At 50.7% G+C, this 17,671-nt stretch overlaps 7 protein-coding genes across 7 annotated transcripts; 4 read left to right on the top strand and 3 right to left on the bottom strand.

The window, feature by feature from the left end:
• Window positions 1-97: 97 nt before the first annotated feature.
• Window positions 98-3,579, bottom strand: CC1G_00282 (ubiquitin conjugating enzyme family protein; the record flags this gene model as incomplete). Its single annotated transcript, XM_001837094.2, has 16 exons — window positions 98-340; window positions 411-448; window positions 500-596; window positions 653-730; window positions 781-822; window positions 874-940; window positions 990-1,004; window positions 1,058-1,173; window positions 1,232-1,918; window positions 1,970-2,233; window positions 2,286-2,675; window positions 2,733-2,986; window positions 3,046-3,129; window positions 3,188-3,242; window positions 3,310-3,456; window positions 3,547-3,579. 16 exons carry the CDS (start codon window positions 3,577-3,579, stop codon window positions 98-100), a joined length of 2,610 nt encoding a protein of 869 aa, XP_001837146.2.
• Window positions 3,580-4,031: 452 nt separating this feature from the next.
• Window positions 4,032-6,042, bottom strand: CC1G_00283 (hypothetical protein; the record flags this gene model as incomplete). Its single annotated transcript, XM_001837095.1, has 2 exons — window positions 4,032-5,865; window positions 5,918-6,042. The coding sequence occupies 2 exons, from the start codon at window positions 6,040-6,042 to the stop codon at window positions 4,032-4,034; spliced, it is 1,959 nt and encodes a 652-aa protein (XP_001837147.1).
• A 200-nt stretch (window positions 6,043-6,242) lies between these two features.
• CC1G_00284 (ABC transporter) lies at window positions 6,243-7,495 on the top strand (the record flags this gene model as incomplete). The annotated part of the gene is made up of 7 exons (XM_001837096.2): window positions 6,243-6,390; window positions 6,453-6,585; window positions 6,647-6,860; window positions 6,918-7,029; window positions 7,065-7,291; window positions 7,349-7,383; window positions 7,440-7,495. The coding sequence occupies 7 exons, from the start codon at window positions 6,243-6,245 to the stop codon at window positions 7,456-7,458; spliced, it is 888 nt and encodes a 295-aa protein (XP_001837148.2). The 3' UTR covers window positions 7,459-7,495.
• A 92-nt stretch (window positions 7,496-7,587) lies between these two features.
• On the top strand, window positions 7,588-9,512 carry CC1G_00285 (hypothetical protein; the record flags this gene model as incomplete). Its single annotated transcript, XM_001837097.2, has 6 exons — window positions 7,588-8,099; window positions 8,150-8,263; window positions 8,320-8,415; window positions 8,472-8,561; window positions 8,613-8,783; window positions 8,835-9,512. Exons 1-6 carry the CDS (start codon window positions 7,611-7,613, stop codon window positions 9,510-9,512), a joined length of 1,638 nt encoding a protein of 545 aa, XP_001837149.2. The 5' UTR covers window positions 7,588-7,610.
• Window positions 9,513-9,715: 203 nt separating this feature from the next.
• Window positions 9,716-10,717, top strand: CC1G_00286 (hypothetical protein; the record flags this gene model as incomplete). The annotated part of the gene is made up of 4 exons (XM_001837098.2): window positions 9,716-9,896; window positions 9,941-10,094; window positions 10,157-10,267; window positions 10,492-10,717. The coding sequence occupies 4 exons, from the start codon at window positions 9,716-9,718 to the stop codon at window positions 10,715-10,717; spliced, it is 672 nt and encodes a 223-aa protein (XP_001837150.2).
• A 161-nt stretch (window positions 10,718-10,878) lies between these two features.
• CC1G_00287 (cortical actin cytoskeleton protein asp1) lies at window positions 10,879-14,599 on the bottom strand (the record flags this gene model as incomplete). Its single annotated transcript, XM_001837099.2, has 15 exons — window positions 10,879-10,956; window positions 11,010-11,082; window positions 11,141-11,298; window positions 11,352-11,547; window positions 11,602-11,892; window positions 11,948-12,033; window positions 12,093-12,443; window positions 12,498-12,523; window positions 12,577-12,646; window positions 12,705-13,022; window positions 13,074-13,449; window positions 13,497-13,702; window positions 13,754-14,199; window positions 14,241-14,389; window positions 14,445-14,599. The coding sequence occupies 15 exons, from the start codon at window positions 14,597-14,599 to the stop codon at window positions 10,879-10,881; spliced, it is 2,979 nt and encodes a 992-aa protein (XP_001837151.2).
• A 161-nt stretch (window positions 14,600-14,760) lies between these two features.
• Window positions 14,761-17,660, top strand: CC1G_00288 (long-chain-fatty-acid-CoA ligase; the record flags this gene model as incomplete). The annotated part of the gene is made up of 20 exons (XM_001837100.2): window positions 14,761-14,794; window positions 14,846-15,091; window positions 15,151-15,213; window positions 15,271-15,304; window positions 15,358-15,644; window positions 15,702-15,766; window positions 15,821-16,064; window positions 16,124-16,130; window positions 16,184-16,219; window positions 16,282-16,416; window positions 16,469-16,518; window positions 16,572-16,605; window positions 16,664-16,788; window positions 16,842-16,855; window positions 16,908-16,989; window positions 17,054-17,088; window positions 17,150-17,228; window positions 17,285-17,378; window positions 17,437-17,489; window positions 17,551-17,660. 20 exons carry the CDS (start codon window positions 14,761-14,763, stop codon window positions 17,658-17,660), a joined length of 1,827 nt encoding a protein of 608 aa, XP_001837152.2.
• Window positions 17,661-17,671: the final 11 nt, after the last annotated feature.

Raw genomic sequence — 17,671 nt, forward strand, 5'->3', positions numbered from 1 at the left:
ACTTCGTCGCTGTATGTACCCCATGCTCTCGAAAGCTTATATTATAGATAATCGTCTTTTGTGTATAGTACTGTATGTATGGCTACTAGTGCAGATTTCAGGCTACCTGCAGTTTCTTCAACATCCCCTTCAGCTCCTCGACATCTTTAGCAAATCCATTGTTACTTGATCCCGCCGACTCGAGTCGGGAAGGTTGGCCTCCATCGCCGGATGTCGGCCTCCCATCATCGAGACGTAGCCAATCGTCCAGCTGGGCGGCAACACTCTTGGCCTTTAACCGGAAGTGGGTGCGAATGATGTCCCCGAACGGTTCAGGCGGGTTCTTCAGGTTGCCTAGCATCTAGATAATGCGGGGTAGAGAAGTTTGTAAATTGAAAATTCAAAAAGATACCAAGGGAACAGAAGCGTACTGCTGTCTTGACCGTCATTCGGCGAACATTGGCAGAATCTGCGAGAGTCAATAACCACAATCTCCTTCAACCGGAGTGACCAGACGCACAAGCTTTCGACTGAGGACTGCCACCATTGTTCGCCCATCCCGGCTCGTTAAGATAAGGCTCTTCACAGAGAATCATGGACTGTATCGAAATCAAGACCTAGAAAACCAGACTGTCAGTTCCCAAAGTCTTATTCACAGATCCCAGGAACGTACTTGCAGCAGTGTCGACTTTCCTGCGATCCATCCTGGACCCGACCATGTTCCCAATAAAGAAAGGCAGACTTTTCCGTCCTAAACAAGTATTTTAAGGCAGGCCGAAAATGTGCACCAAAAGACCTTACTGCGTATAGATTGGGATTGAAGCGGAACTTGCCCCCGTTTGTCTGAATGACAGCGGGGTGAGCGACAAGTTAAAAACTGATAATCAAACGTACCGTCATGTACTTGACGTTTGGCGGTGACTGGTTGTAACTGGGACCAAGGAATATATCGAACAAGAAGCTTTGCGGAGATGTTAGGCGGTATCTTCACGTCTTTACTGCACACGTACCATCCATTCTGATATCTGCGCTTTCAAGTGAGTTACGGTGGCATATAACAAGGCAAGGGTCAACGTACGGAGTTCCCTCTGGACCGATAATCAACGCCTTAATGATGTCGACACGTGTTTCGTCTACTCTGAGGAAGATTGAAGAATCCCATGCCACCGGAAGGTTGGTCGTAAGAATGGCAAGCTAGTCGAAGACCAAGAGCTTTAGAGAACGACGTCGACAAATGGCATATGGGACTAACCTCTTTAGCAATAGCGAGAGACCGTTTGGGGATGTCAGAATTGACCAGTATCCGAGCTTCTGCGTCGAAGTAGAATTTATAGTGCGGTGGCTCGTCGTCACTTCCTCCAAGAGATGGAATAGTCAAATCACAATATTCGAATCTGGCACTCGTCGACCATTCCGTATAGATCTTTCTCGTCACTTCATCCGAAGTCGAACTATCAATCTTGTAGTCTTTCGAAGTCTCTGATGAGCCTGTCGTAGCGATTTTTGGGAGTGAGGCATGAAGTCGATCAACGAAAGCGTCGCCCTTGACTTCCCGCAGCGACCGGTCAATCGCCTTCACAGTGGCGAGTATCCTGTTGCAAAAGTTGAGGAGCTTCTGGCTTTCATCCGAGAGAACCAGGGTCTGTGCGATCTCCTTATCCTTCGCCTCCACTGTCATGCGTTTCTGTTCCTCGGTCAACTCATCTGTTGGTGCCTCTTGGGGCTTGCTCCCTTCTAAACCCTTGATTGCTGCTCTGGCCTGAATCGCGAGACCTTCCAACAATTCTCGTGGACTCGAACTTCCTTCATATATGATCGTACGTTCGCGTATTGTACCTTTATTTTGTCCCGAGGATTTCGTATTGACCGATTTCACTGAAGCGACCACCATGATTGGCATGGCCATCATGCTGGCCAGTGCTTCGTGGTTGGAGATGGTCTTGGGGACAACATCAGTGACCAGGGGCGGAGGGATGGTATACAAACGTACCTCTAGCCAATTTAGCAATTCAAAGTAGAGGACAGATCGGTCAGACATGTCAGTGAGGGAATCGTTGCGCAATAACGTGCTGCAGACATGATTGAAACGGCGACGAAGGTGTGCTAGTGCGGTTGGGTGGACGAGATAATCGCTGGCGGTTCCGCCACCTTCCCGATGGATATTGGGAAGGAAGACCCGGATCGCTGATAAGAATTTGCCCAGTTTCTCATCTTTAAGACGTTGTGCGTTCAGGGCTTCAATTTGTCCAGAAGTCTGTGAGATGTTATGGGACAGTCCGCTCGACGCAAAAAATGATATCACGTACATCTTCTTTCTGGTCACCAGCATACCCCGTTCCTCCCTTTGCCTTCTTCCCAGAGGCCCCAATAACACCGGGAAAGATTATACCAGGAATGTTCTCGTCGCCACCATCGTCGGTCCTCCTTCGTTTGCTGGTCCGCGAGCCCTGATCGACGACTGCACTTTCGTCCTTGTTCTGGAATAGCTGTTCGAGCATCAACAAGCCAACACCAAGAATCAAACCCTGCAAATCAGCGCAATGGAACAAGGGATCATTTGCGCTGGTCGTGGACTTCGCTTTCTCCTTCTCCGGTGAGACAGGTTCGCGGCAGGCAAGACAGACTTCCGAGTGGCACCGTTGACATCTCGCTCGGACAATTGAGCGCAGACGTTCAATGTAGGATGTAAAGTCCGACTAAGATCGAGTTAATACGAGTTGTCCTCGTTGACACAATAGAAAGGCGGGACTAACATGGAGTGCGAAGAAATCCCCCTTCCTTCGCTGAATCATTCCACCACAGTCGTGTGGACAGTTGAAATTCGGGTCGCTAAGCTGAGAGTAAAGGCCAAACAAGAATCCTTGTTCTCCCTTCTCTGGACAGCCCTTCATCCATTGCCCTTGGGTCAGCATCTTGAGGGACTCGTTCGACCCAGGCGGTGTGTACGTTTCCGGAACTTCTTCAATCTCGATCACTTCTTCCCGTCGATCCTTGGAGAAAAAGATCCCTTGCAGCAACGATGATGGTAAATTCACGGGAATAGCTGGGGGACGGTTTTCGACATACCTGCATACGGGTCGACGTCTGGGGCTCCATTACCCTTATCGATGGTTTCCCCAAAATCGGAGTCGTAGTCGACATAGTCGTCCTCTGCACAAGAGACAAAGGCCTCAGCACAGGAAAGGAATCCGCGGTCAGTGCCTCTCACCATCATCGTCTTCGTCCATTCCGTCTTCACCTTCGTCGTCTTCATCGTCGGAAGGCTTCAGGTACATCATGATGGGTTTAGATTGCGGGTGCACCATAGATATACCAACAAGGGATACTCACAGTGGACTTGCGCTTCGCTGATTCCCTGGATTTGGCGGCAGGCATTTCGACGTCTCCATCTTCATCTTTCAGATTATCGAAACGACCTTCAAAGATGGCTTCTGCAGCTTCCATGACATCTCCGTATCGCTTCAAGGCCGCTTTGGCCTGGGACAAAGTAGCGCCCTGTCAAGTCTTGAATGAGAACTTTTGTGCTAACAGGCCATTTGGTTGGATCGGGTTCCAAGGTGCACGCACCATGTCCATGAGCTGGGATATTTTGGCGTCCATAATCGAGAAAAAAGGGGAGGGTTGTGCGGTCAAGCGGTGGCGAAAGGATCTGAACGTGGAAAGGAAAGTACAAGTCACAGTACTGGGGAGTTTGGGATCATGATCATACTAGTAGGCACGTGTCTCGGCGCGTCAATACTCCTGTCTGGACCCAAGCCGACTCGCAGGTCGCGTCGCGCTCGCTAATTAACAGCTTCCCTTGTCCTCACATTCCTCTAAAATTTATGGTATACACCGACGGACCAGCGAGCTACAAGTTACAGGTGGAATAAATAAGCAAAGGGCCTAACCAGACGAATCAACACTTGAAGCCAGCGCCATTATAGCAGGGGAAGAAAAAGATAAATGTAGCAAACTAGCGAGCGTCAAATTTTCGTACATGCATAGTAGAAGATAATGTTACAAGATAAAAGCAACGAACCCCTCATAAAGCCCTGAAATCTAGCAACCATTTACTTCCTTGGGTTTCGTGGCGGTACCGGTGTGTTCTCGCGGTCAAAGCCCAGCGGGTAGGATGACAGGTCGCTGGTGAGCGCAAGCGTGTCCAAGCTTGCTCTCTGCCGACCGCGGTATGCAGGTGGGGGAGGGTCTGCTACATCGGCGCCCGAATCAATCTGGAAAGGGAAAGACCCGAGACCAGACGAGGCAGTGGAGAGTTGTGAACCTGTGGACAGGCCCAAGGTGCGACGGTTGGGAGGGGCAGGAAGGGATTCGTCGTCGGCATCACCTGATCCTGCAGGGGTGCTCGTGGTATTTTGTGAAAAGCGGTCCCCAGACAGGGGAGAAGGCGGTGCGACGGTGAACGTATGCTGACCGAGTGGAGAGGTAGAGTTGTTGGTGAAGGATTGTTGCGCTAGCGGTGAAACAGGTGGAGAGCGGAGTGGCCTGTTAGATATTGGAGAGGGAGGGACGAATGGGAATGACTCTAAAATGGAATCGGCGGTGGCAGAAATTGCTGATGAACCGGATACAGGGCGAGGTTTGTCCAAGCCTTGGGCCTGTGCTTGGGCTTGGGCGTGTGCCAGAGCTCGGGCTTGTTGTTCCTCGAGTGTGCCAACTGATGCACCCGCTGAAGACGGGCTTACCAACCTGCCCATAGTGGTCCTGTAGGTCTTGGCGGTAGAAGCGGTTCCGGGAGTAGCTAGACCGACATTGACACGTCTGGCGCTGGCAATATCAATGATGGATCCTGCTTGAGTGGCCATGCTTGAAGGGCGACTCATCCCATCGTCATGAGCGCCTTGCACCCAAAGTGACTGCGGCATGTCAGGCGTAATCCAATTCGAGGTAGAAGTGGATTCCCTGGCCCGAGTGGAAGCTTGACCATATGTGGTAGCGGTGGGCGGCGGTGAGGCACCATAGTCCGCGTGCGTCGATGAATGCTTGTCGCTGAAGGGATTCGCATCCTGAGATTCATCAGCCTCGGGTACGACGTCGCTAGGTCCAAATGAAGTAGCAGCCAAAGGGGAAGTGACCGCTGGACGGGAGAACGTGGGTGGTCTGAGGGTGTCGCTAGATGGGCTTGAGTGTAAGGAACCAGCGCTGATAACTTCCGCCTTGACTACTCCCAAAACTTGACGGACTGAACCCTTCATGGGAGTCATGATCATCGGCGCCTCGTTAAGCATTTCACTGGCAGAAGTCATGTTCGACATGTATGAATGTCGGTTGGTCGACGAAATTCCGGAAATGGTGGACGGGGCATAACCATTTCCAGCACGAAGGTTATCGCCAGATACGTTGACGTGTTCGAGATTAAGGTTGAGATCAGGCGAACGAGGTGGACGAATGGGGCCGTTTGAACCACCTGATACATTTGAGTCGCCGTCTGGTCGGCCTTCATGGCCGTCGGCAGGAACGAGGGCGATGGGTATGACATTGGTGCCTTCGCTTGCGGCGGTTTGGATGGAATTTGCATCGTCGAAAGGGTTCCTTACATGGTCGTAATGAGGATTGAAGGAAGGGGAAGTCTCCGTGCGTATTGTTGGATCCAGACCCACAGAGCGCGGTTCTGAATACGTAGGAGCGACTGGCTTCTCAATAGGATCCGGGCGATTGAGAACGTCCTCTGCTGGGGCAGGAACGTCCTTGAAATCTTGAGGGCCTTCGCGCTCCTTCTGCAGTCTAGTGGTACGACGGTACCAGAGATATGCGCCAACCACCAAGGCGAGAAAAAGCAATACACCGACGATCCCTCCGGCAAGCGCTCCCTTGCTGACCCCACCGCCTCCGCCCCCACTGCCTGGTATTGGAATGCATTTGTTAACTGCGCAGTTGTTGCAGTCCCTATCGACGCTGGTTGAGACGACGGTTGGCACGGTGGAGAATATTTTCTCACCTGTTTATGCGAATGCACTCCTCCTTGGAATAATCGCATTCACAGGGAGGGATAGTTGTTGGGCAGACGAGGCAGCCAAAGTCGTCAACCTCCAGTTGGCGGGGAAGGAGGCCGTTAATGTGCATTTTGAGGGAAAAGGAACGACGATAGTTGAAGATTAAAAAGGAAGAACGGGAAAGAGGACTGCGAAAAGGCCGCTCAGCGAACCAGTGCAGTGGGTAGTAACCGTAAAGATTCCTCCACGTGCCTTATCCCAATGTATACTTATACGATGACTAAGCAATGAATATCTCGGCCTCAGCAGCCAATAGTGCAACAGATGGCAATGTCTTCCACTTCTCCTGACGGTGAATGGGCCATTCAGGCTTCCAACCTCACTTACCACCATGTACAGACTACAGAACCTTCCCTCGTCGATATCAACCTCACTCTACCACATGGTTCTCGCACAATTCTAATAGGCGCCAATGGCGGTACGCAATCACTGTATCATCCGTTTGTGGGGGCTCCACCGCTCAGTACTCCTCCATCACAGCGGGCAAATCTACCCTCTTGCAGCTCCTCGCTGGTAAACGTCTTATCTCCGGTCCTGGGGCCAGTGTCAAAGTCAAAGGTCGAGATGTCTTTCGCAACACTCCGTCGGGTGTGACTTTCTTAGGGACGGAGTGGTGCGCGACCTTCTCTCGAGGCTTATGCGGTCGTGCACTCAAATCTATCAAATGAATCTAGGGCGATGAATCCTGTTGTCCGCGGGGATATAACTGTTTCGGCATTCCTGGACTCTGTGGGCGGCTACAGGCATAAAGAACGGAGAGACCACCTCTTGGATATTCTGGACATAGACTTGGACTGGAGAATGCATATGATCTCTGATGGAGAGCGGAGGAGAGTACAGCTTTGCTTCGGACTCATGGTTCCCTGGGATATTCTTCTCCTCGACGAAGTGTGTCTAGCGTTTTAACACCGTCATACCATTGCCAAGAATTGACTTCCTCGACAGGTGACTGTCGATCTCGACGTACTCGTGCGAAGCGAGCTCTTGAACTTTTTGAAGGAAGACAGCATTAAGAGGAAAGCGACCATCTTATGCAAGTCACTTCCCGCCTTATATCGTCATGGAAAGCTGATAATAGAACCACTGTATCAGATGCTACCCATATCTTTGATGGTTTGAACGACTTCCCTACTCACGTCGCTCATATGCGCTTTGGTACATTTGTGGAACCGCCGATTACATGGCCTTTGAGTTCCCTTGGGGAAGCCAAGTCTAGTCCACTTTATAACGTCGCGTTGAGGTGGTTGCAAGAAGATCGAGAAGAGCGAAGGAGGCTGGAGAAACAAGGGCGGAAGATGCGAGGTGCTAGACGAGATCAGGTACATTCATTCCACTTGCATAGTACGCAATCACATATTCTGACCATCATCCCGTAGACTGTGCCGTCAGATTCTGAAACGTTCTACCGAAAGTGAGTGGCACTTTTGACAACTGGCCAAGTGTTGGTGCTTATCAGTGTGCGTCTAGGTATGATTACACGCACTGAGTACTAGTATACTTAAAATACAATTTTTGTTGTGACTCGTGAGAAATTGGACATGTTAGGGTTAGGGTCAGGCAAGGAAGGCAATTGTATCGCTGTGAAATTGGACCGCAGTCTACAAAGTCCTCTCGTGAGCAATCTCTTCCGACACTGCAATGGCTTCTGTTAAAGAGGCGGTGGAAATTATTGACCTCACTGGGGACTCCGCGTCGACGTTAGTGGCCCACGAAGAATCCGCATCAAACTTTGATCAAGTTATTTTACCAACGCAGGAGGACGGTCCACCAAACCAGGAGAACGATAGTGTTCAAGCCAACTCCAACAAGAACACAACCTCGTCCTCCTCTTCGAAACGAAAGCGGCGCCGTCGTTCAGAAGCTGTCGCGAAGGCACAAGATGTGGACTCCGACCAATCTGCAAACGCTGAAGACAATAATCTGTTTTTCGTTGACACCGCGCCAATACCTCTCCCGAACATCCCTCTGCAACCTGAAGAACAGTCAAAAGATGAAAACTTGCCGGAGGATAAACTCTTGCTTCCGGCACATGTCACTGTCTTTGGCTCAGCCCCAATCGAGATTCTTCCTCCACCGACAAGTCTCGAAGACGATTCTATCCAGTTTTTGGATTATGATGATAACAAGGTGGGCATATCGTGGATTCCTCTCTATTTCCCGGCTGAAAGGTTTTTCAGGTGTTCCGCAGGTATTGGGAAGATCAGGAACCAATTAAGAATGCGACCAGAGTGGTTTGCAAACATTGTGGAGCAGAAGGACAGCACAAGACATACGAATGCACTGTTGTGATAGTACGTGAATGTCCTTCGCTGTCTCCTCTCCCGCTCTGACAAGTACATGATGATAGTGTTTGACCTGCGGAGCCCGAGATGACCATCCAACACGCTCTTGTCCAATCAGCAAAGTATGCTTTTCTTGCGGAATGAAGGGGCACATCAACGCTGTAGGCAGCACCTCTCCGATACAATCCTGATTCCTCGCTGAACTCTTCGTCCGAAGACATGCCCTAACCGTTATGGAAACGGGGTGCGCATCTCGTCACGTTTTGTCGACTGTGAACGGTGCTCCTCAACGCAACACAAAACCAATGTGCGTCCTGTTCAGTTTACGGAAGTGTCCCTATCTGATGATTGCATCTAGGAATGTCCTACTTGGTGGAGGATGTATGCGTATCTCTCCGACGTGGCCCAGGTCAACGTTCTTGCCCTTCGAAGGGAGAAACGTGACTGCAAGCTTGGAGAAGGGGGAGAAGGGTACATTGCAGAGGATCAATGGTGCTATAGCTGCGGCAATTCAGGTCATCTTGGAGACGTATGTTTCCGTTCCATTATCTCGCCATGAGGATACTGACAATGAAGGAAGGATTGCCCTGAAAATAGTCAATTCAATCAGGACCACGAGCACTCGGCATTCAGCATGTACAACGTTGCTTCCGGACCATTCTACGATCCTGAGAAAGAGGCCAGTAACTCGAAGAAAGCCCAGAGCCGGCCCCGTCCCAAGGAGTCGTTCATGGATTTGGAAAGGGTTCCTGATGATGTCGGTCGAAGAGGAAAGGAGAAAGCCAAGTCGAGGCTCGGAAAAATGACTGCAAAGGTTGACGACGATCCGGACGACTGGTTCAGCAAAGCATCTAAACCATCGGACAAATCTCAGTCGAAGAAACCCAAAAGCATCCAATTCTCAGACTCATTACGGAACAAGAAACGGGGCTTTGATCAAATCAATGGGACCTCCAAGACGAGCCTGCTGGATCGTTTGGGCGATTCGTTTTTCGATGAAGCGAATGGCAACGACTCACAGGGTGGCAGAGGTTCTAAACGGTCAAAGAAGAAGAAAGAGAAGGAGGGCAGCGATGATTACAACTCTCGCCGGGATAGCTACAGGGGCTCTCATCGGAACGGTCATCAATCCAATGGCAACGCGAAGCGCGATTGGGATAGCGATTGGGACAGGACGAGAGGCAAGGATAGGGATCGGGACAGAGGTAGCCACGACAACCCTCACCGCCCGCGATATAAGGGTGGATATTCGAGATAGTTGTCACGCAGACCATGCCTTTGTATCATATTGTACTGGGTACTACTTTTCAAACCTTCACGCCTTGAAAATATTTTGTTTTGAGAGCTGAGTCTGCTCGTGAGCTTTATTGATCGCGACCTATTCCCTGATATCCCTGTTGGCGCTAAACGCTACCGGATGATGTCTGCTCCTTGCCATTCACCAACATCTCTTTACATACCATGTCGACGACGACGACGAGTTCGAAGGCCAGCATAATTGCACGGACGACGATTACGATGGAATACTCGTCCCTTATGGGCGCAGGCCACTGTCCGCAGGGGATGTATATCCTCCCGTCGAAAGAGGACTTGTTCGTGTGGGACGGAGTGTTCTTTGCACACGAAGGCAAGCTCTCTACCTGTGACCGCCCGACGCCCGTTTCACCTTGATGTTCGCAATTGTAGGCTTCTATTCAGACGCGATCTTGAAGTTTCGAGTCACATTTCCAGAGAACTATCCCGATCGTCCACCCACTGTCCGATTTATCACGGATGTCTTTCACCCGCTGATATCCCAAGAAGGGGCGTTCAACCATTCACATAGGTTTAGGCCTTGGAGGTGCGTTCCCGTTGTCTGTCCTGTTCTCTGAAGCAATCAATGACCCGTTGCTTCCTCTGTAGGCCAAAGGAGCACCACATCTTTGACCTCCTCCATTTCATCAAAGCCTCCTTCAAGAAGTCTACTCTCGACAAACTCCGAGAAGAGGAATGTGCCAATAAAGAGGCGTTCCGGTGAGGGTTGTCACTTCTTTCCTTACCTGTCCCCGAAGTGCTCATTCAAAGCGGATTCTTCGTCTAACCGGCTCTGGCGATACATGGTACTCTGGCTCAACGATTCCCCTTTGACACCCTCCACCTCTTTCGACACTGCGACCTTTCGCATGTAAATGCATGTGTAGCTTGTAAGTTCTCGAGGCGTCACCGAGTCTGACAGAGTCCAATGTCCATTCACCTAGGTACCACCAATCTCCGCAATCGTTCGCCTCACTAGCGACCCAATCGGTACAGCTGTCACAGTCAGAAACCGCGCTCTTCGACCGTGATCACCCCGGCCGAATTAGAGGCGCGCCTCATGCCATCCAGTTCCAGAAACTGACCGCTGAGCAGTTCAGGGAGACCAAAGAGAAGGTGGGGTTGAGGACTGTCACTCGAAAGGATGCCACTCCTATAAAGGAAATTTAAATAACGCATTCGACATGACGATGCCATATACTTCGGCCATTATGGAGGCTTCTACTGGTACACGATATATACAGGATTACATCTACATTCTGAAATAACCTTGTATCACTTCTATGTGACTTGCCGCTTACTTTATTGATCAAAATTGCAAACCTTTAAATTCAGGCTTCATCGGGGACAGTCGCCGTCGGAGTCACTGTTGTTTCAATGGTCTCAAATGGACCATCGGTCATATCCTTCTGTACAAAGCGTTAAAAATGGTGGAAAGAAGGGTCATGGAATAGCAACCCACTTCTTCCAGTCGATGAAAGTGTTTCGATAGCTTCTCGATAACTTGACTGTATGGCAAGTGTTGAGTGAGTTTCCTGTGGGTAGCACGCAGTGAGTACCAAACTAGACATCCAGAAAATTGCTCTTGAATACCTCTTTGGCTGCACGTTCAGAGAATGTCTAGCGTCGAGGGTGGAATCGAGGACGTTAGACGAATGAGCCCCTTCACTCAACGAGATCTTGATCGAATATTCCTTGTCCGACTTTCCTCGCCCGTGGTTGCGCTCGTACAATTCGAACGTGATATGGGACTGCCAGTTATGAGGTCAGCAATCTCGGACAGGCAAAATCTCAAAAGACATACGGCATAGTCCAATTCCGGTATTCTTCTATTCGCAATTGGAAGACCAGATAGAAGCACCAAGTTGACCAGAGTGTGTATATGGCTTTCCTTGGTGAAATAGAGCGTGCAAGCGCTCTCGCCGTTGTTACGAGCGGCCTCGAGGTCGGAAACCACGTTTCGGAGCAACGGTAGCGAAGTCAGAACACCGATCTCCTCCCTGGAAGGATGGGTTTATGAGGTGGCAATTAACGACTGCGGAGAGAAAACCAACTTTTCATCTGGCTCGATACCGTACTCCTGAGGGGCAACCAAGTCAAACAGGGCCTTGGCGCGACTGTACAGCTCGTGAATTCTACGGTCCTGATGTGGAGGGAAATCTGTTTGCCCATGCTCATTGAAGATCGCGAAGAGGAAGGTGCGATGGTGGAGTGCGCAGTACTTAATGGTGTCGTACAGCTCGGAGACCCTGGATGGGTCGAACTTTTCTTGTTTGACGTCGCAAAAGTCTTCGAACAGCTTCTCCCAGCGCTCACGGAATAAGAAAGGAGCATCGTCGCAGCACCTGAAAGAGAAAGGTAGGTTATCGAATTGCCGCCATCTTATATTAAAGGCCGCACCATCTCTGCTGGATTTCCTCCACATTAAGAGTTTCGAAGTTGCGCCGCATGGTATCTCTGAACGAACTCAGCAATTCTATGACTTCCTGCAACCGATGTAAGCATAAAGTCGCAAGTGGGTTCTAAACCCGCAAAGAGAGCGTACTTTGACAACTTCCACCGGTTCTTTCTTCATACTCTTCGGCCACGTTAACTCGGGCCTTTTCTCCGATTCCCCAGGACGCAGAAGGATCTTCAGTCGCTTTTTGACATCGTCCATAAGGTCCTTGGCGGCATTCGAGTCGTCGAGCAGGTCCTTCCTCACAATCAGTTTGAGAGGACTTTGGTTGGGCTGTTGTTGCTGCTGAGGGACATTCTTGTTGATAAAGCCGGTATTCTTATCCGCCGATGCCTGGTGAGAGGTGGGTGTGGAATAACTTGGGTGTTGGGGGTCGAGCAAGGCAGCTGCGAAGACTTCTGCGGACGCAATGACCCGCCTCTCAGATGACGTGAAAATCTATATGGGAAGGTTGGAAGAAACCGGCAACTATCCTGAGAACGATCAACTAACCTTGACATTGTGCAGGACTTCCTTGTCTATAAGGACAGTAAGAACGAGGCCAAAACTACGGGAGGCAGATGGTACGTACTCATGATGGAGATATCCTTCTTCATATTTTCCCCTAGATCGCGAGACTGGTAACGAGCCGAATGCGTGAACTAATGCCAGTAAGGTGTGAATAGCTACCAATACAGTCTAGCGGGAACGGAAACACACCTCGCCACCCCATTTGAATACCAGCGTCAATTTGGTAAGTTTTCTGACTTGACCAGCTTGACGTTTAGAATATACCGGCTTGAGCTGCGCCTTTGTGCCCGGCAGGTCGATCTTCCTGAACAGGGCGTTGCTGAGTTGTGTCAGTTTATTGAGCTCGTCCCCATCGGCACCGAGATTTCGAGCCTCCTCAATCGCAGCCGCAATCCAAGACAGTTGCTCCTTTTCGCGGAGGATGATTTCTTCCGTTTCGCCATTCAAGAGCGTAACAAAAGGCTGCGTCCAGGGTTCTCCAATGGGGAAATTGAATTTGAGTTTTTGCTGGGGCCGTAAAGGTAAGTTTGAGCAAGAGGACGAACACGTTTTACACACCTTGGGCGTGCGGTCGGCGTGCCGGAAAACGGTGACATTGGCTTTGAGTAGCCATGTGGGAGACTCTTCGGTGCCCGCTGCTGCAGATGGAAGGGGTCTTTCGATGGACGATGACACTCTCATGCATAGCGCTGCGAGAATGTCTGCTGCCTTGTCTGGAGAAAGGTCCATAATAGTATTTGGCGATATTAGAGCGACAGACGAACCGTAATAGGACGAATTGCCTTTGACAAAGCTCCATCCATTTACATCGATGACTTGGCTTACCGCACCATTTTCGCTGCGAAGCAGATCAAAGCCACAGACTCGTTGCCCGAAACCTTCACATATCCTGTTGGCCCACAGCTTCTCCTCGTCGGTGAGGCGAGTCACGAATCTGGAGGAGGTCGGTGGGTTTTCGCCAGAAAGAGCTAGCGCACCCACCTGATTTCCTTTCCTTCGTTATTTCGCCGCACGACCCCGTCTACAACAGGGGACTTCCGCGTTTCCGCGTGAGTATACTCTTTGCCGACAGTATAGACTTTGATGTCTTCGGAATTGTCAACGTCGACGAATTCTTCATAGATGTAGGAGCCGTCCGTTCGTGGGTGATTGAGTGTAGGATCGAGTTCGCTCGACTTATTGCCAACCTTGACTGACAGTCGATGAACAATGAGAATGGTGGGAAGAATGGGTTATACCTTTCTAAAAAGCCGGCGGCCACCGCCCCCACGGAAGTAGATGTATACGTTGTGGTCTTCTCCACTGACAGGCTTCTCTACAAAAGGCTTTTCCATGACTTGGCCATCGATAATTAGGGCGTTTCCGTCTTCACGAAGGATGACTTCGGGAGTGACGGTAAACCCGCCAAGAGTGATCCCTAGTTTCTTTTTCATGAGGTCCAGTAGCTCTGCATCGACTTTGGGTCCACCATCTCTTGAAACTTCTATACGTCTTGGAGTTGGGACCTTGAGGTGATCCAGAACAGCACCGACGAGTCGACGATCCCACAACAGGGCCTGTGGTATGAGTTCGTTGATGCAAAAAGGATTTCTGAGTTTGACGTAGGAAATCGCTTTGTCGAGAGGGAAATCCGTGGAGAAAAATGAGATGAGGACGTCGCATCTGGGCCAATTCTCGACGTCTGCTACCGTTAATGGCGAAGAGGGCGGAAGAATAGCGACGTACCTTCATCCAATATAACCTTGTCGCCAAAAACCTTGACTTCGATGGAACCCCTTGCCCGCTCGACTAATCGGGTGAGGATCTCACGCATGGGTTTGCTGCGAGCCTTGATATCCATTGCACAGATACCCAGAACGACTGTGTGTCCATTTCTGTGGTACGATTAGGCTTATTGGCCATGATCAGAGAAAAAAACTGTAGGCTGACCTTTGTTCTCTGAGCGAGTCAGCAGTTAGGGCAAGGTCAGAATAGGAGCTGATCGACGATGGCGACGACGACCTGGTGAGGATTGAGGAGGACCGTTTCTCGGGAGAAGTGCTGGAAAGGTAGAGAGAAGTTCGACGAGAACGATCCCGATGCATGTTGAGGACACAGGTGAACCGGTGACGCAAAGCTCCTGGCAATTTCAAAAGAGAACCCTGACCGGATCCGGTTGATGACAACCCCGGTATGTCCGACCCTCTCTATAAAAGGCCCAAACCCCCTGTCCTTCTCAGCGCCCGTTCTTTCAAACTCTCCCATAATGACTTGGACTCCCAAACGCACCCTCGAGGAAGGTATGCGCATTTTCTTAATCTAAGCTCCCCTACTGAGCTTGACGTCTATAGTAAATGCCCTTCTGACAGCCCCTGGGGCTACGCATGAACTCGAGACGCGTCTCGTGAATGGGCGCCTCCAGCGCGTTTATAGAAACCAATGGCCTTCCCTTCGAGTGTTCTGGCTATGGGCAGTCTCTCAACAGAAGGATAATATCTACCTTGTCTACGAGAAGCAGCGTTACACCTTTGCTCAAGTTCATGCTCGTGCTACCAAAGCGGCCTCAATGCTTCGCCATGTCTACAATGTCCGCAAAGGTGGGTGGTAGTAGACGTCATTCCCGGTGTACAAGAAAATGAACCACAGCGCATCTCAGGTGACCGGGTGGCAATCTGTGCCAGGAACTATCCCGAATATCTGGTCGTCTTCTGGGCTTGCCGTGAGTGTCGCGTTTCTGCCACTGGCGCCCAGTTCAATGGCTCTGACATTGCTGTAGATCTCATTGGCGCAGTGAGCGTGCTGGCAAATGCGTACGTCCCCGTTTTACCTGTTTCACTTTGAGTGGGACTGACTTGCCCTCAAGGTGGTCCCCGTTGGAGGTTCTTCAGCATTGCTTGATCCATACCCAGTGCAAGGTTGTGGTCCTGGATCCTGAACGCGCTGATCGCTTGGAGCCGGGTATCTCACGGCTTTCAACCGAAGCCGGAACGACAGGGGTACTTGTCATCGAGGCTCATGAAGGCAAAGGTCGTTGGAATGGCATGCACAAGTGGGAAGATGCATTGAATGCGTATGTGGGACCCCTTGATGCAATCACCTCTGATCCTGCGGTTGGCCCAGAAGACAACGCTTCGATTTTGTTCACTTCTGGTAAGTGACTAGCTTTTGCAGCTCAACTACGGAGATCTCACAGATCCATTCTCTCAGGAACGACTGGGATGCCAAAGGGGGTCCTCAGCACTCACCGTCAGTATCTGACCAATGTCATGAACGTGGGCGCTTATTTCGTTTCCGCTATCCGAGCGTACACCTCACCACGGCTGTAGATTTCTATCGGGAGCCTTCGAGCAGCTTTGCGCCGAGGTGAAACACCTTCAGCAGGACCTGTACCGGGCCCCCAGAAAGGAATCTTAATTTCGGTTCCCCTGTTCCATGTGACAGGATCCACGAGCCTGGCAGTATGTACTCATGACCCGGAAAGGCGCTCAAGTGACCTGACGCGGCTACAGATGCTGGGCACCCTTACCGGGATGAAAATTGTTCTGATGAGAAAGTGGATTCCCGAAGAAGGTATGCAGCTCCTTTCTATGTGTCCTCTCCTTGGCTGATTTTTTTTTTTTGCATGGTAGCTGCACGGTATGTACTCACCCCTATTTCTTTCTCGGAAACCTAAAACCACGTCCGTCAAGTCTGATCAAGGAGGAGAATATAACGGTCGCTGGAGGGTAGGTTGCTGCTTGTACCTCGTAAATTACACACCCGAACGGTGGCTGACATATTGTAACAGGGTTCCCTCTATGGTTTCAGACCTTGTCGATAGCTCAAGCGCCGGGCAGCCATTAGAGGCGCTCATGTTTGGGGGTGCACCGGCCCCGAACTCACTTCCCCCGAGGGCCCATAAGGCATTCCCCAATGCGGCTTTGTGAGGACCCTGGTGCATCGTGCTCTGGGTGAAGAGCTCACGTCTTTTCTAGGAGTCAAGGATATGGGTTGACCGAGACCAACAGTGTCGCTGTCGGCGTAGGTGAGCACTTCACAGGAGCCAGATTACACGCAGACTCTTGACGTCATTCGTAGCCGGAGAGGACTATTCTGCACGTCCGACCACATGGTTCGATGCCTCTCCGAGTACCTTCCCACAACAATGAGCACTGACAAGAATTAAATAGCGGTCTAGCGACTCCGGTCAACGACGTTATTATCGTCAAGGATGGGGTTGTTCAACCGCCGAACGCTATCGGCGAAGTCTGGATTCGCGGCCCAAACGTGATGCAAGGTTACTGGAACGACCCTGGTGCGTCATTTCCTCTGTTTCGCTACATTGCCCTCTCGCTAATTAAGTTGTAGTGGCTACTGACAAGGTGAAAACCCGCGAACCTCGAGAAAGGACGATATACTCACACCGGCAATAAGGCCTTGACGAAGGATGGCTGGCTACTTACAGGAGACTTGGGCTACCTTGACGAGGAAGGCTTCCTTTACATCCGAGATCGCAGTAAGCAAATGTCGCCACTCAGCCCAGTGCAAATATACAGTACTGATAAATAATTTATTCACAGTCAAGGACATCATTATCAGAGGGGGTGAAAACATCGTATGTGGCCCAGTCTGATTTTACCCTCCTGTTGCATGGCCCTCAACAACCCTCATGATAGGATTCGGTTACCGTGGAGAATGCTCTGTACGCGGATGAATGCGTTCTAGAGGCTGCTGCAGTCAGTGTTCCCGACGCACGTACGTGATCTATGTTCGTTAGCGGAAAGGGTATCGCCGTACTCACGAATCTCAAGGTCTGGGCGAGCTGGTTGCAGCTGCAGTCACGATCAAACCTCCTTACTGGGGCAAGGTCACCGAAGCAGAATTGGTGAAGCAAGCAGCCAAGTCGTGCGTAATTCTTTGTTGACGCCAATATGGCTACGTTCTAATCCAAGGGTTGTTCTAGCTTGCCCAAGTTCGCTGTTCCTGTCATCATCGTTGTCCAGAGCGAGCCATTCGGTGAGTTAAGAAGCTGACTTCCACACTCAGGCTGGAGAGAGCGTTCTAACGGAGATTGCAGAGCGCACACCATCAGGCAAGATTCTCAAGGGTCAGATACGGGACATTGTGCGAGAAGCTTGGAAGAACCGTCTAGCGGCTAGTGGAGGGGGTGCATCAGCTAAACTTTGAGTGTGAGCTGA

This window comes from Coprinopsis cinerea (genome assembly GCF_000182895.1).
Source record: "Coprinopsis cinerea okayama7#130 chromosome 5 map unlocalized cont3.5, whole genome shotgun sequence".
Classification (NCBI taxonomy): domain Eukaryota; kingdom Fungi; phylum Basidiomycota; class Agaricomycetes; order Agaricales; family Psathyrellaceae; genus Coprinopsis; species Coprinopsis cinerea.